At 47.2% G+C, this 13,255-nt stretch overlaps 1 protein-coding gene across 5 annotated transcripts in view; it reads left to right on the top strand.

The window, feature by feature from the left end:
- Positions 1-10,459, top strand: part of HTR3B (5-hydroxytryptamine receptor 3B) — a 31,809-nt gene extending 21,350 nt beyond the window's left edge. For 4 of the 5 annotated variants that reach the window (XM_083714076.1, XM_083714074.1, XM_083714075.1 and 1 more), the window contains 7 exons: positions 1,446-1,490; positions 1,787-1,896; positions 2,453-2,622; positions 3,475-3,632; positions 6,347-6,557; positions 7,485-7,685; positions 8,874-10,459. In XM_083714076.1, the coding sequence (XP_083570202.1) occupies positions 1,446-1,490; positions 1,787-1,896; positions 2,453-2,622; positions 3,475-3,632; positions 6,347-6,557; positions 7,485-7,685; positions 8,874-9,133 (1,155 nt within the window). In that variant the 3' untranslated portion in view covers positions 9,134-10,459. Of the gene's footprint in view, positions 1-449; positions 643-1,445; positions 1,491-1,786; positions 1,897-2,452; positions 2,623-3,474; positions 3,633-6,346; positions 6,558-7,484; positions 7,686-8,873 lie in introns of all 5 variants that reach the window. The other variant, XM_083714072.1, reaches the window with a different exon arrangement.
- Positions 10,460-13,255: the final 2,796 nt, after the last annotated feature.

Below are 13,255 nucleotides of genomic sequence, written 5' to 3'. Positions count from 1 at the left end.
CGTTTCACCAGCACAGTGGCAAAATATCTCTCTTACTCCCCACTCCCCCCCCCCGCAATTATTTCTCTGTTGTTCTCTTTGCTAGCAAGGGATGCTTCCAAATTGTGAACCTTCCAGAGAAGAAGGCAATCAACGCTGCCCAGTTTTCAAGCCCCGCTTTTGTAGAGAATATGCATTATTCTTAGCAACCTGATTAATGTCAGAGTAACTAATTAGGGTGGTAGGGAGGGAGAGATGGGTGATTCGTTTATAGTGTCAACAGCCGGCAGCGGTGTGCCATTTTGTCAATGGTAATTTACTGTAAGGAGCAGCAGACAGAGGGGGGTACCTGAGAGTCGAGGGTCAACAAAACAGCGCCAGCCAGGTGTAGGAGAAGACAGTGATGGAGATGGGCCTCCAGAGAGTTGTCCATTTGGCAAAATTGATTGGCTCTCCTTTTTCTTTCTTAGCTGGATTCCAGGTGCAGCTCCTGCAAATCTGGAGATGGGGCAAGGCAGCAATGTGATAAGGCAGAATAATTCTAGCCAGGACAAGAAACAGGCAAAGCTGTTTCTTCATTGCTTAAACCTGCATACAAATCTAACCGAGAACAAGGTTCAGGAGCATCTGTGGATCTCCAGATGCAACTTCTATCATCCCCAAGTACTGACCATACTAGTTACTGGGGCTGCTGGGAGTTAGAGCAGGGGTCGGCAAAATTTTTGTGGCTTGGGCTGGCTTATGGTCCTGCAGATGCCACAGTGGGCCAGTGTGTGTGTGTGCGCACACATGTGCAAACACTATTTCTGGCACTCCTTCCGGCGCAGAGGACGTGTGTGCAGCTTCCCATTGGGAAGCCAGCCAGCATCGCGGAAGGCGGTCCCCACTCTGCTCCTTGACAGTTTAGGGTGGCGCACAAGAGCCGACCAAGTGGGCGGTGGGGGTCCATGGGCCACTTGAACGACCCCATGGGCTGCTTGTGGCCCATGGGCCTTAGGTTGCTGACCCCTGAGTTAGAGTCTAACAACATACAGAGGGTCCCGAGTTCTCTATCCCTCCTGCAGGAAAGTCATAAAGTAACATATGACCTGCTTTGACCTACTGCTCTTAAGAGAATCTCAGACTGGTCTCCCTGCAGTTCCCACCTTTGACCAGAGACAGAGGCAAAAGAGTTGCACCCCACTCTGGCATGGCTTGGGCCCCATGTCCAACACCAGCTGGGCTCTTGAGCCACGTCTCTAGAACACTTAAGTGGATCTAGTTCCATACAAGTCATACTGTTTGAATTTGCAATGGGAGAGACAGGGATGGAGATGATCTGAAGCCACATGAAAACAGTAGGCAAAACCTGTTTAACTCTCTAGGCAAATGTGCAACAATGATAATTTCCTGATTCCACTGTATTCCATCATAATGATTGTTGTTGTCTGCATGATTTGCACAATTTACATCTTTTTCCTTTCCAGGATGCTCAGAATCAAAAACTGAAAACAAGCATTTGGTATCGGCAGGTAAGACAATACTGACCGGGGTTGATGGTGTCCCCCCCCCCCATCTGTAGGGCCACAGCTTCCATATCCTTGCTGTATGAGGTGGTGCTCCAGATATTAATTGTTAGTAAGCCAGGCCTCCCTAATAACCCAAGTAGCCCTCTCTTCCTTCCCCCATTTTTAAATTCAACTCTCCACCTATTTCCCCCACTTCTCTAACCAAAAACTAAACAGATGCATCTCAGCTTCCATCATGATACATTTGACTTTAGTACAGTTTAGAAATAGCTAGACATGCTCCTTTCTCTCTTTTGCAGATCTGGAAGGATGAGTATCTCACTTGGAATTCTAGTCGTTATGATGGGATCCAAGAAATCTCTTTGCCCATTCACCGCATCTGGGCTCCTGATATTATTGTTGGTGAATCGTAAGTGTGGACCTTGTTGGTTTGAGATGATGGTGACTCAGGGTCTCATAAACTCCTCTTAAGTAGGTTTCACCTCGGGCTGCAGTTGTTAAGCTGGAGATGTTTTGATATTGTTGCTTTTCAGTGGCATTTTATTATATTATAGTAATAAATATGGTTTATTGGTTTTAGCTGCCTTGGAGGCCTACTGCAGATATATGAGAAAGAGAGAGAAAGAAAGAAAGAAAGAAAGAAAGAAAGAAAGAAAGAAAGGAAGGAAGGAAGGAAGGAAGGAAGGAAGGAAGGAAGGAAGGACCAAAAGGATGAAGGGAATGGAACAACTCAGAGGGGACATTTGACAACTCATGAGTGACATTTCTTGCCTCAGAACTTGGGAAGTAAGGAATGGAGTAACTCAGAGGGGAGTTGTTCCATTCCCTTCTTTCCAAGCTCTGAGGCTACAAATGTCACTCGTGCCTGAACAAAAATGCAATATTTAGCAGTGGAAGTAATGTTCCCAGGTAATGTACAATACATCATGGACTGTCCCTCTGCTCTCTCTCTCTTCCTGGTATAGCGTGGATGCCAGCAAATCCCCAGATCTCCCATTTGTCTACTTGAATGCCAGTGGTGTGATCAAGAATTACAAACCCATGCAGGTGGTGTCCGCATGCATGCTGGAAATGTACACTTTCCCATTTGACACACAGAACTGCAGCCTGACTTTCAGCAGTGCTTTGCACACAGGTGAGTCAGGAGTTCTGAACCCAGGGACTGGGTGTTATTAGGGGAAAAATCTGTAGCTCAGTGGTAGAGTACCTGCCTTGCATGCAGAAGATCCCAGGTTCAATCCCCAGCATCTCCAGGTAGGACTGGGAGAGCCACTTATTCAACCTTGGACCCCCAGATGTTGCTAGACTACAACTCCCATCATCTCCAGTTAGCTTAGCCCATGGCTACCAACATCTGGGGACTCAAGGTTGAAGAACACTGTATAGGCAATATTGTGCTAGATGAACCAATAGCCTGAGGCCGCTTCCTCAGTTTCTATCATTGCTTTTACAACACCACCACCACCCACTGCTGACCAAAGGGAGGAACTACAGGGAGTCTGGTCAGACCAGATGAGATGCCTCTCAACTGATCAGAGAGAATTTAAGCCCCCAAACAGGTTTTTTGGGCAGGATTGATTGCTCTTCTAATAACTAGGAGACTAGACTCTTGTGTTGGATACAGGCTACCTTTATTTTGCTTCACGTTTGCCTTACTTTGCAGGACAAGAGATACAGTATACCTTGGAATGATAGGTACCCACAGTCTGGCTTCTCTCCATCATGAGAACTAATTTCTTGACTCTGTTTGCTCCCTCTGAGTTCTCCACATTACTGGAAAAGAATCCTGGGAAGTTTAGTTTGCAGAGGGGGCTAGGAATTGTACTTATGTGGGGGGTGAACGGCAGTTCCTAGGAATATTTGGAGGATGCAATGTGATTTAAATGTGCAGTGAGGCTGTAATGTAACATTTTGTTCACCACTGGACTTGATCTTAAATGTGCATGACTAATAGTTTTGTCATTTTTCCCCACTGTATCCTTTTTAGTTCAGGATGTGGATCTTGCTTTTTGGAGGAGATATGAGGAGATCAAGAGTGACCAGAAGTTGTTTCTAAATGATGGAGAATGGGAGTTGGTTTCTGTGCTCTCTGAGCGGCGTATCCTGCAAACTCAGACTGGGAGCATTGCTCAGATTCGGTTTCATGTGAGTACCTGGAACATTGTGACCTGGTCACTCTATCCTCTCCTCTTCCTTTCTCTTCCCTTAATGGCATCATTTAATGCCCCCATGTCCTCTTGTTCTTGTTCTCATCTCTCGTTCACAAAGGCTTCCTGGCTAAACCTGGTCCTTCAGCTTTACTGTTGCCTGGTTTTTGTATTGTAGTTTAGATGGTTGCTGTTCATTCATTTATAGTTGTGTTTTTTAAACGGCACTTTTGCATTTGATTAAAAAATAATAATCCTCACATTGTGAAGCTGCTCTGAGTGCCCTGTGGTAAAAATACATTTCTTTACTTTGAAATCAGTAATGATGTGATAATTGTTAGGAACCCAAAATTTCCAATCAGCGTGTAATGTGATTCAGTGCTAGGAGTAAGAGAAATTTGGTTTGCACCTAGTAAGGATCTTCCTGGTTCTTCTTTCTTCATGCTTCTTCTTCTGTCTTCCAATTCTTCCAACCTCCTCTTCACTCATCCTGTTTGCTTCTTCAGATGACTGTACTGCAGAGGCCTTATTTCACCCGGGTCAAACTCCCAGTTTTGCACCACGCTATTTATAAGGGACACGGGTGGCGCTGTGGGTTAAACCACAGAGCCTAGGACTTGCCAATCAGAAGGTTGGCGGTTCACATCCCTGCGACGGGGTGAGCTCCCGTTGCCCGGTCCCTGCTCCTGCCCACCTAGCAGTTCGAAAGCATGGCAAAGTGCAAGTAGATAAATGGGTACCTCTCTGGCGGGAAGGTAAACGGCGTTTCCGTGCGCTGCTCTGGTTCGCCAGAAGCGGCTTAGTCATGCTGGCCACATGACCCGGCAGCTGTACGCCGGCTCCTTTGGCCAATAAAGCGAGATGAGCGCCGCAACCCCAGAGTCGGCCATGACTGGACCTTATGGTCAGGGGTCCCTTTACCTTTACCTATGCACATTTATACACACACACACACAGGCTGAGAGCCTCAATGGAGGCTTCACCCAGGGCAAAAAACCCAGCTAGCCCCCATAGCTTCAAGTGTCACATATCTGTAGTGGCCATGGCACAAACAAACCACACACCATTACCATACATGGACATTCACCACAAATTCAGCACACACACCCAGCATTTCAACTCTCCTCACTCCAGCACAGGAAATGATACCTTCACACAGAATCTACAAACTTACCATTATCTGGTGCTTCTTTGTTGAATAAATGAGAAGGGAAAGGTGCCAGCTTCAGCTGCAAAGCTGTGTCTGACTGTCGGCCCCCGTTCGCCTCATGAAGGCAGCTAGGCAAGACTGAGTGCTGGTGGGGTCTTCCGCCAGCAAGACAGTTGGCACCTAACCTTGGATAATATTCCATCTCCAGCCTGCAGCTGCTGAACGGGCACCGAATGAGATTGATTCCCTTCATTAGCGCCAATGGGCTGCAAATACCTTTTGTGTACTTATTATTATTACCTGGCGTTAATGGATAATGAAATGGTGGCATAATATCGCTAGCACCTGAAGGGTGTCTAATGGCAAACACGACTAAATCGAAAGCGCTCTCCTCTTTTTGCTTCCTTCCTTGTGCTGGGGAATTTAAAGGCAATGAGCTCCATCGCCTGTTAGACAGGATGGAAAGGGACGGATTTGGTTGCTGAGAGAATCATAGGTTGCAGTTCAGGACCATGGACACCTCCACAAAACCCTGCCCAGAAAAGAGCTGAAGATTCTGAAGGAACATGCTGATACCAGTTCCTGATGATGATGTTTTATACAGGGTGGCCCAAATCTTATTGAGAGGTTCATACCCCACAGTCCTCATTTGAAATCGCCGTGTGGGGTCATCTCAAATTTCTGAGCATTCAACAGACACAATGGTTTTGAAAACAATTGTGCCTCTCAAAGGAATCAGGCTCCCACTCATGGAGGAATATAGTATGGGGCCAAGCAAAGCTTATTTGCGGGTTTAACACTACATAAGCTTTCAATCAACACAAAAATTTCTAATTTTGTGGTTTTTCAAAGCTCAATGAAATAAGGAACTGATAGCTAGTGACCAACGTCAGCATTGCTCTCTCCTCCCTCCCATGTTTCCTAGGCCAGCCAGTGTGTTTAAAATGTCAGACCACGATGCTAGCCCCCACTCAGCCATGAAGCTCATTGGTGATCTTGGGCCAATCTTTCAGTGCAGCCTACCTCACAGGGTTGTTTTGAGGATAACTATGTACACCACTTTGAGATCCAGTTCAAGACAAGAAGGGATATAAATGTAACAACAGCTGCAGCAACAACAACAGCAGAATTGTGAACAGAACTCTCTAGAATAAACTCCATCACAAACTTTGGCATATCTGTGTAAGCAACTGAATTTAATACAGAACAGCATGGATTGGAAACATTTATAACAAGCTGCCTTTTCTGTTCTGGATGCCATATCTGACTTGTACTGTCTTCACTAAAAGCAAGTGGAACAGCTATTATACAGAAGCACCAAGTTCAGAGGTCCCTGGATATCAGTCTCTAGGGAGCAATAGCAGGAGCAGGCTTTCAAGAAGTATGTGAACTTGATGGGCCTCCTATGCCCTTAAGGAAACTGGTGTCACCATTGTGGCCCAGTGGGTCAGCTGAGGCAGAACAGTAGAGAAAGATAGATCACTGCCCCAGAGGCAGTATAAATTCCTTATCTCTGAAGTTTCATTAATTGCCCACCCTCTTCCTCCATCTGATCCCTCCAGATTGTTATCACCAGACGTCCCCTGCTCTACGTGGTCAGCTTGCTGATTCCCAGCATCTTCCTGCTTGTTGTGGACCTGGGTAGTTTCTACCTGCCCCCGAATTCTGGAACAAGGATAACATTCAAAACCAGCGTGCTGGTTGGTTACACTCTCTTCAAAGTCAACATGTCAGACGAGCTGCCAAGTACTGGGATCGGCACATCTCTGATCAGTGAGTGGAAACAGGGTAGCACTAATATGAGTATAACTTAATAATAATAGCACAAGGGTTCATATAGGGTAATTTTTAAAAGGCATAGTATTATGCCCATATTGCAGGTGAAAGCACTGAGGCAGTGAGGTTGTGGTTTACCTAAAGAAAACCCAGCAGGGGCAATATTCTAACTGGAGCACCAGGAGGTATAGAGTTCATTCTTCCAGCCACTGCACTATTACCAGGACAATAGGAGCTGGTTGTGATTGCACCAAAATAAGTCACAGCAGAAAACCAATCTTTTGCTCTAGGCAAAATGCGTGGGTGCCAAATGAGCTTTTCTGCAGCAATAGCCTTGGCTAAAGTGGGTCTCAAAACACGGCAGCCCCTCTTGGGAAATATCCCACAGTGCTTCAGGTGTGTGTTCTTGTGTGCCTGTCCTGTTTCTGTATGAGCCTTTAGAGGGCATACAGGAGGAAGCAAGGATTGCAAAGCAGGCATCAAAGTTCTCACTGAGGTTGTAAACCAATGGTGATGGAGCAGTGCCAACCTAGCCCAAGGCAGGCAGGTGGCTGGGCAGCAGGTTCTCTAGGTGAGTTGCTGGGGAGCCAAGCCTGAAGCAGCTGTTGGATAAGAGCAGCAGGGCTCCATGTGGCTCCCTGGATCAGCTAACCTGGCTGGGCTTCCATTATGAAGGAGCTGGCCAGCTGGTTTTGCTAGCTGCCCTATAGTGCAGAGAACAAAGCACCTCAGCCAGTTCACTGAGTTCACTGACTCCCCCCATACCTGGTAGATTTGGGGCAATGCAAGAGTCTCTGGATAAGTGCCTTTGGCTTGTGGTCATCATCCTCACTGGAGAAGTCCCTTTATATGGGCTCTGTGTGCTGGATCACAGCAATGCCAATGGTTCACAAGTATCTCCTCCTCCTCTTACCTCTGTCTCAGGTGCCTTCTTCACCATCTGCATGGCTCTGCTGGTCCTCAGCCTATCCAAATCCATCTTCCTCATCAAATTCCTCCACTTGGGTGATGATTGCACACGGGATAAGGCCTTTGCTTCTTATTGCTGCAGGAACGCTGTTGACACTGCAGGTGAAAACGCCAAGGCAGCTAGGAGCTCAGGAGAAAAAGCTGGCACTGCTGCAGGTACAGAAGGCCAAGAAGTAATGGGAGACAGAAAACGAGATTATAAAACTATAAAAAGTGGATAGAGATGAAGTCTTCCCACCCACACCTCCCGAAACTAGAACTAGAGCGGAGGGTGTGTGTGTCAGCCCGTAACACTAACTGTTGATGGATTACAAGCATACAAAAGCCCTTCTTCACACAATACATCATTAATTTGTGGAACTCACTACCACAAGATGGAGCAATAGCCTTTGGCTTAAATGTCTTTACAGTCATACCTCAGGTTAAAGTTGCTTCAGGTTGAGTGTTTTTGAGTTGTGCTCCGCGGCAACTTGGAAGTAACAGAACGTGTTACTTCCGGGTTTCACCACTCGTGCATGTGCAGATGCTCAAAATGATGTCACGCGCATGTGCAGACACGCAGATGCGGGTTGCGTTCTCTTCAGGGTGCGAATGGAGCTCTGGAACGGATCCCATTCACATCCAGAGGTACCACTGTAGAAGAGGATGGAGCAACTTCAAGAAAGAGAATAGGTCTACCAATAGCAATTAGCCATGGTGCCTATATTGAAACTTTAGAGGCAGCCTACATCTTGAACTCTGTGGAGGAGCAATGATGAAGCATGGCTGTGCCTTCACTCTGCCCCACTTGTAGGATTTTAGGAGGCATCTGTGGGGAACCAGCTTGAATCTAGAGCAGACTTCCCCAGCCTGGTATCCTCCAGATATTTTGGACAATGAATCCCATGAGCCCCAGGCAGCACGGACTGATGGGAGTTATACACCAAAATATCTGGAGGATGCCAGACTGGGAAAGGCCAGCCTGGTATCCTCCAGATATTTTGGACAATGAATCCCATGAGCCCCAGGCAGCACGGACTGATGGGAGTTATACACCAAAATATCTGGAGGATGCCAGACTGGGAAAGGCTGAACTAGATGGGCCCATTGGTCTGACCTCCCACGGCTCTGCTTATGTTCTTAAGGACTGTCCAGGCACAAACCTCATAGATTTGTAGGTAAAACTCTAGAATTGTAGTCTTAGAAGGCACTCTGAGGGTCATCCAGTCCAATGCATGAGGTCAACAAGGAACTATGTCTGCCCAGGACTGAGTTGTAAGAAGGGGTTGGGTAAGGAACGAAAGTGAAGCAAGCCCTCATTCATCTCTTCTTCCAACGTGATGAAGTGCTTCTGTCTTTCTGCAGGGATACCCTTGTCCTGGGAACACTCATCTGTAAAAGACCATGCCACTGGGACAGCCACACCCCCAATGGAGAAGATCCGAAGAGAACTCCTCCCCATCAGCTCCCACTTTCGTGCCCTAGGCGTTGCTGCCAAAGTGGACGGCGATTGGCTCTCTCTTGCAAACAAGCTTGACAAACTCCTGTTCCGGGCCTATCTTTTAGTGCTGGCTGTGTATGCAGTTACAATGGGTTCTCTCTGGGGGACGTGGAGCTCCCAGTAGGGGCAGCTGGCAAGGCAGTCCAACATGGCATTGAAGAATGGCCACATGGGCATTTTAAATGACATTCACGGTCAAATCATTATGCCCACTTACAGCATTGGAGAGCACAATTTAAAATGTGGGGCATCACCTTTGGCACTCAAGCGCTGTCTCGGCTTTCTCTGTTGACTAGTCTAGGCTAGTTAAATGAATTTAACATGCATGCGTATATATATATTAAATATGCAGATAGCATCCATAATCATAGACAAAATAATCATAGGGATCACAGCAGATGTGAAGCGGGAATTTGAAGCTTTTCCTTCTATTTCTGAGAAGTGACTGTCCTCAGGACTGCAGGAAATGCTCAAAGCCCCTCTCAGTTCCTGCTGCAATCCTGGCAAACATCAGTCCCTCCTTTCCAGATGTTATGTGTGTTATTGCCCCACAAAATAACCTGCACTCAGGTGGCACTCAAGTCCTGCTTCAGGGCTCCCGGTTACCTGTTTGGCCACTGCGAAAACAGAATGCTGGACTAAGTGGGCCTTTGGCCTGACCCAACATCCAGATTCTTGTTATGTTCTTGTATTAATGGCCAAGACTTGTTTAAGGTCATATCTACAGTAGTTGCTCCTTCTGTCTCATCTCTCCTTCCAGCTCCCCACTTTTTTGTTACTGGGATAAGGGTTATTACCACACACAGTGGGTAGTACCAATGGGATGTGGCGACGAGTTGCCATCCAGATGTTGTTGGACTTATCAGCCCCAATCAGTTGAACCAATGGGATATGGGAGTTGGAGTCCATCAAATCTGGAGGACACCTTCCTGATGCTTTGGGCAACAATACCTCTTTTCTTATATTGCCTTCAACTCTCTGGGAAACTAGTATCATCACAGAGGTCTTTCTAGCAGGGCTTCAGGGACCCAGGAGAAAACATGATGATAAAGTGGGCACCATGTCTTTGACTCCACTGCCATCATGCTTTATAGAATGCCTCTCCTCTCCAATTCAACCTCTGTCTCTCTACAAAGCCATGATTGCAGTATCATTCCCAAACCCAATCCAATCAGTGCATCAAATGGGGCATCATTAACCTCATCTCCAGGGCTTATTTTGCTCATAAGATCCATGCAAATGCATTTGGGATGATGGAAGTGCCTCTCCTAGGCTTTTTTCAGCACCCGTGGTTAAGATGCGGTGAAGAACATCAAGAAAAATGAGGTGACCCTTTGAGCGGCACTTCATTAGGATTTCCTGGCAGGGGGAGTTTGCAGAAATCAGTAATGTATGGAAATGAACTGTAATAAGTTTATAGCAATAAACATACTAGTTTCAAAACCAACAAGACTTCAGCTAACCATGAGTCACTAGCTCCACTGATTTCCATAGGGCAGCCTTCCTTAACCCTTTAGAAGGTTTGGACCTCTGTGGAATCACAACTATTCAGTTTTCCATATTTCACTCGGAACATGATATACGAAATGATGGGGAGATGGAGGAATGAAGGTATGGTGAAAGAAGGAAAAATAGGGATATCAGAAGTTTAGGTGAAGTGGCATCAAATAAGGAGATAAGGAAGGAGCATTATGGGATGCAACAGCAGCACCCCTTGAGGACTCGAAGCCTGCCCATTTTTCAGATTTTAGCCATGATGAGGAATAGGGGAGGAATCAAAGGTGAATCTGGCTGTCAGCCCAAAATGAAGGCTTAGCAACCATTGCTCTACGAGGTATCAGATTCCGCAGTTTTCAGCTTGCATCGATTGCTGGATGCTGGTAATTCCCAGAGGCTTAGCACAAGGGACACAGAGCCCATCATTGTTATCAAGTAGGCCCTGAGAGGGGTTTCTGTGTCCTCTTCCTTGCCTCCTCTTCCAGAGCTGGAGGAGGTGGAAAAGGGAGGGTTGGAAGAGGAGAGGGGGGATTATTTGGTGGAGGTGGTTTGAAAACTGCCTCACGCTCTCATCGTTTCATTAGCGGTGGTAGGAGCATTTCATGGGCAATTAGTGCTAAGCACTAATGGAGGCAGCAGCAGCAGGTAGAAGAAGTCTCTCTGGACTGGCCGTTTTGCAAAGTGAATTTAGCTGAGTGGGAGGTGTTGGATTGACAGGCTTGGACTTCATAGACTGGAGGAAGGGAGAGAAACTTTACCATGGCCTTCCCTAACCTGGTCCCCTGCTGTCACCATGCTGTCAGGCACGGAATGTTCAGAGTGACAAATTAACTCTTTATTGTCTAAAGTTCACTTACAAGTTAGGGGAAGGTGTGTTCTGCAGTCTTGCATCTCTCATGTACTCCCAGGTGTGCACCTGATGAAGCAGCTGCCACAACAGAGAGGCGCTGCCCCTGACCTTGGCTTACATATCTCCTCTATCCAGGCTGTGTGCAAGCAGGCAAAGACTCCACCTGCTCCTCCCACTTCAATCCTCCTCTGGTCCTGGGAGGCAGCAAAACAGGAGCGGTGGAGAAAGGAGGAGGTGGTGGTGTGGAAGTCCTTGACTACACACCTGCCTGACCTATCTCTCCCTTCTCCCTTCTCCTGCCCCTGTTCTTCACTCTAGGGATGCGGGTGGCACTGTGGTCTACACCACTGGGCCTCTTGGGCTTGTCGATCAGAAGGTTGGCGGTTCAAATCCCCGCAACAGGGTGAGCTCCCATTGCTCTGTCCCAGTTCCCGCCAACCTAGCAGTTCGAAAGCATGCCAGTGCAAGTAGATAAAAAGGTACCCCTGCGGTGGGAAGGTAAATGGCATTTCCATGAGCTCTGGTTTCTGTTACGGTGTTCTGTTGGGCCAGAAGCGGTTTAGTCATGCTGGCCACATCACCCGCAAAGCTGTCTGTGGAAAATTGCCGGCTGCGTCAGCATGAAGAGAGATGAGAGCCGCAACCCCATAGTCTCCTTTGACTAGACTTAACCATCCAGGGGTCCTTTTCCTTTACCTCTTTACTCTCCAACGCCACAGCTTCTCCTGCCTCTGCCTCTTGTCTCCTGGCTGTTACAGGTTTTCCCAAGAGACTCCTTCCACGTCAGTCTCCAACCCTGCTTCTCCTGGTGACTCCTCCTTAGTAGGTGCCTGACATCAGCAGATGTTTCAGACAACAGCCAGCAGCTGTAATCCAAAGCAGCAGGAGAACATCAGGTTGTCTTAGAATTTAGTTCCTCTCTATCCAATAGCCACTGGCGGATTCACCCCACCAACACGGGTGACCACCCCCATATCCCACTTCTTCAGGAGGTGAGCTGTGGGGGCCACAGCAAGCTCTTCTAATTATTCCTGAAACCCTCTGCCTCCTAACGCTCACCTTTCAACCTCATTCTGCTTCTCCCTGACATATTTCTCTGCTGCCTCTGGTGGCTGGTGGTGACTCAGTAGTGGCTGTTATTGTTCTGGATATGAGTGGCATCTATGGCTACTAGACATGGTGCCCATGCCCTGCCTCCATGGCTGGAGACAATAATACTTCTGAATGCCAGTTGCTGGATACCACAGGAGGGAGATTGCTCTTGTGCTCAGCTTCTGCTTAAGGGCTTCCCACAAGTACCTGGTTGGCCACAGTGAAAATTCGATGCTGTTCTAGATAGGCCATTGGCTTGATCCAGAAAGATCTTACGTTCCTATGTCTGTAACTGATGGGATTTGACACTTTAGAGGGCACCAGGTTAGTGAAGGCTGCTCTACAGCATTTTGAAATAAAAGTAAAGCATGAATTAAATGCCCCCAATGCTGGCTCTGCTGCAGCTGATAATTAAACAATGAAATACAGTAGAATCCCTTACTCCAATCCCACAGCCATTCAAATCCCCACTTTGCCCCCCGGGCATGTGATTTATTAGCCTTGTTCACTTTTGTTATTAAGGACGTGAATGCGACTTGGGAAAGTTTTCTTATCGCTATAATAAATTCCAATTTCCAAAGAGCTGTGCAAATAAATTTGGAAGCCATTACGCACTTCTTTTCTCAGCCAGGCTCCCTCATAAAAGCCTAAGAAAGTGGGAGATATGGCAGGTGGAAGAAATGGAAACGACAAAAAGCAGGGGTCAGCTCAATCTTGATCGTGCAGAAAGGCGCTTGAGGGGGCAATCCAGCGTCCTGGATCTTTCCAGCAATTGCTAATAGCAAAGGCCATGAAACAGAGGAGTTC

The sequence above is a fragment of the Podarcis gaigeae genome, assembly GCF_964106915.1.
Source record: "Podarcis gaigeae genome assembly, chromosome: 15".
NCBI lineage: Eukaryota > Metazoa > Chordata > Lepidosauria > Squamata > Lacertidae > Podarcis > Podarcis gaigeae.
Note: the sequence above shows the minus strand (reverse complement) of the source record. Positions and strands in the feature narration are given on the sequence as shown.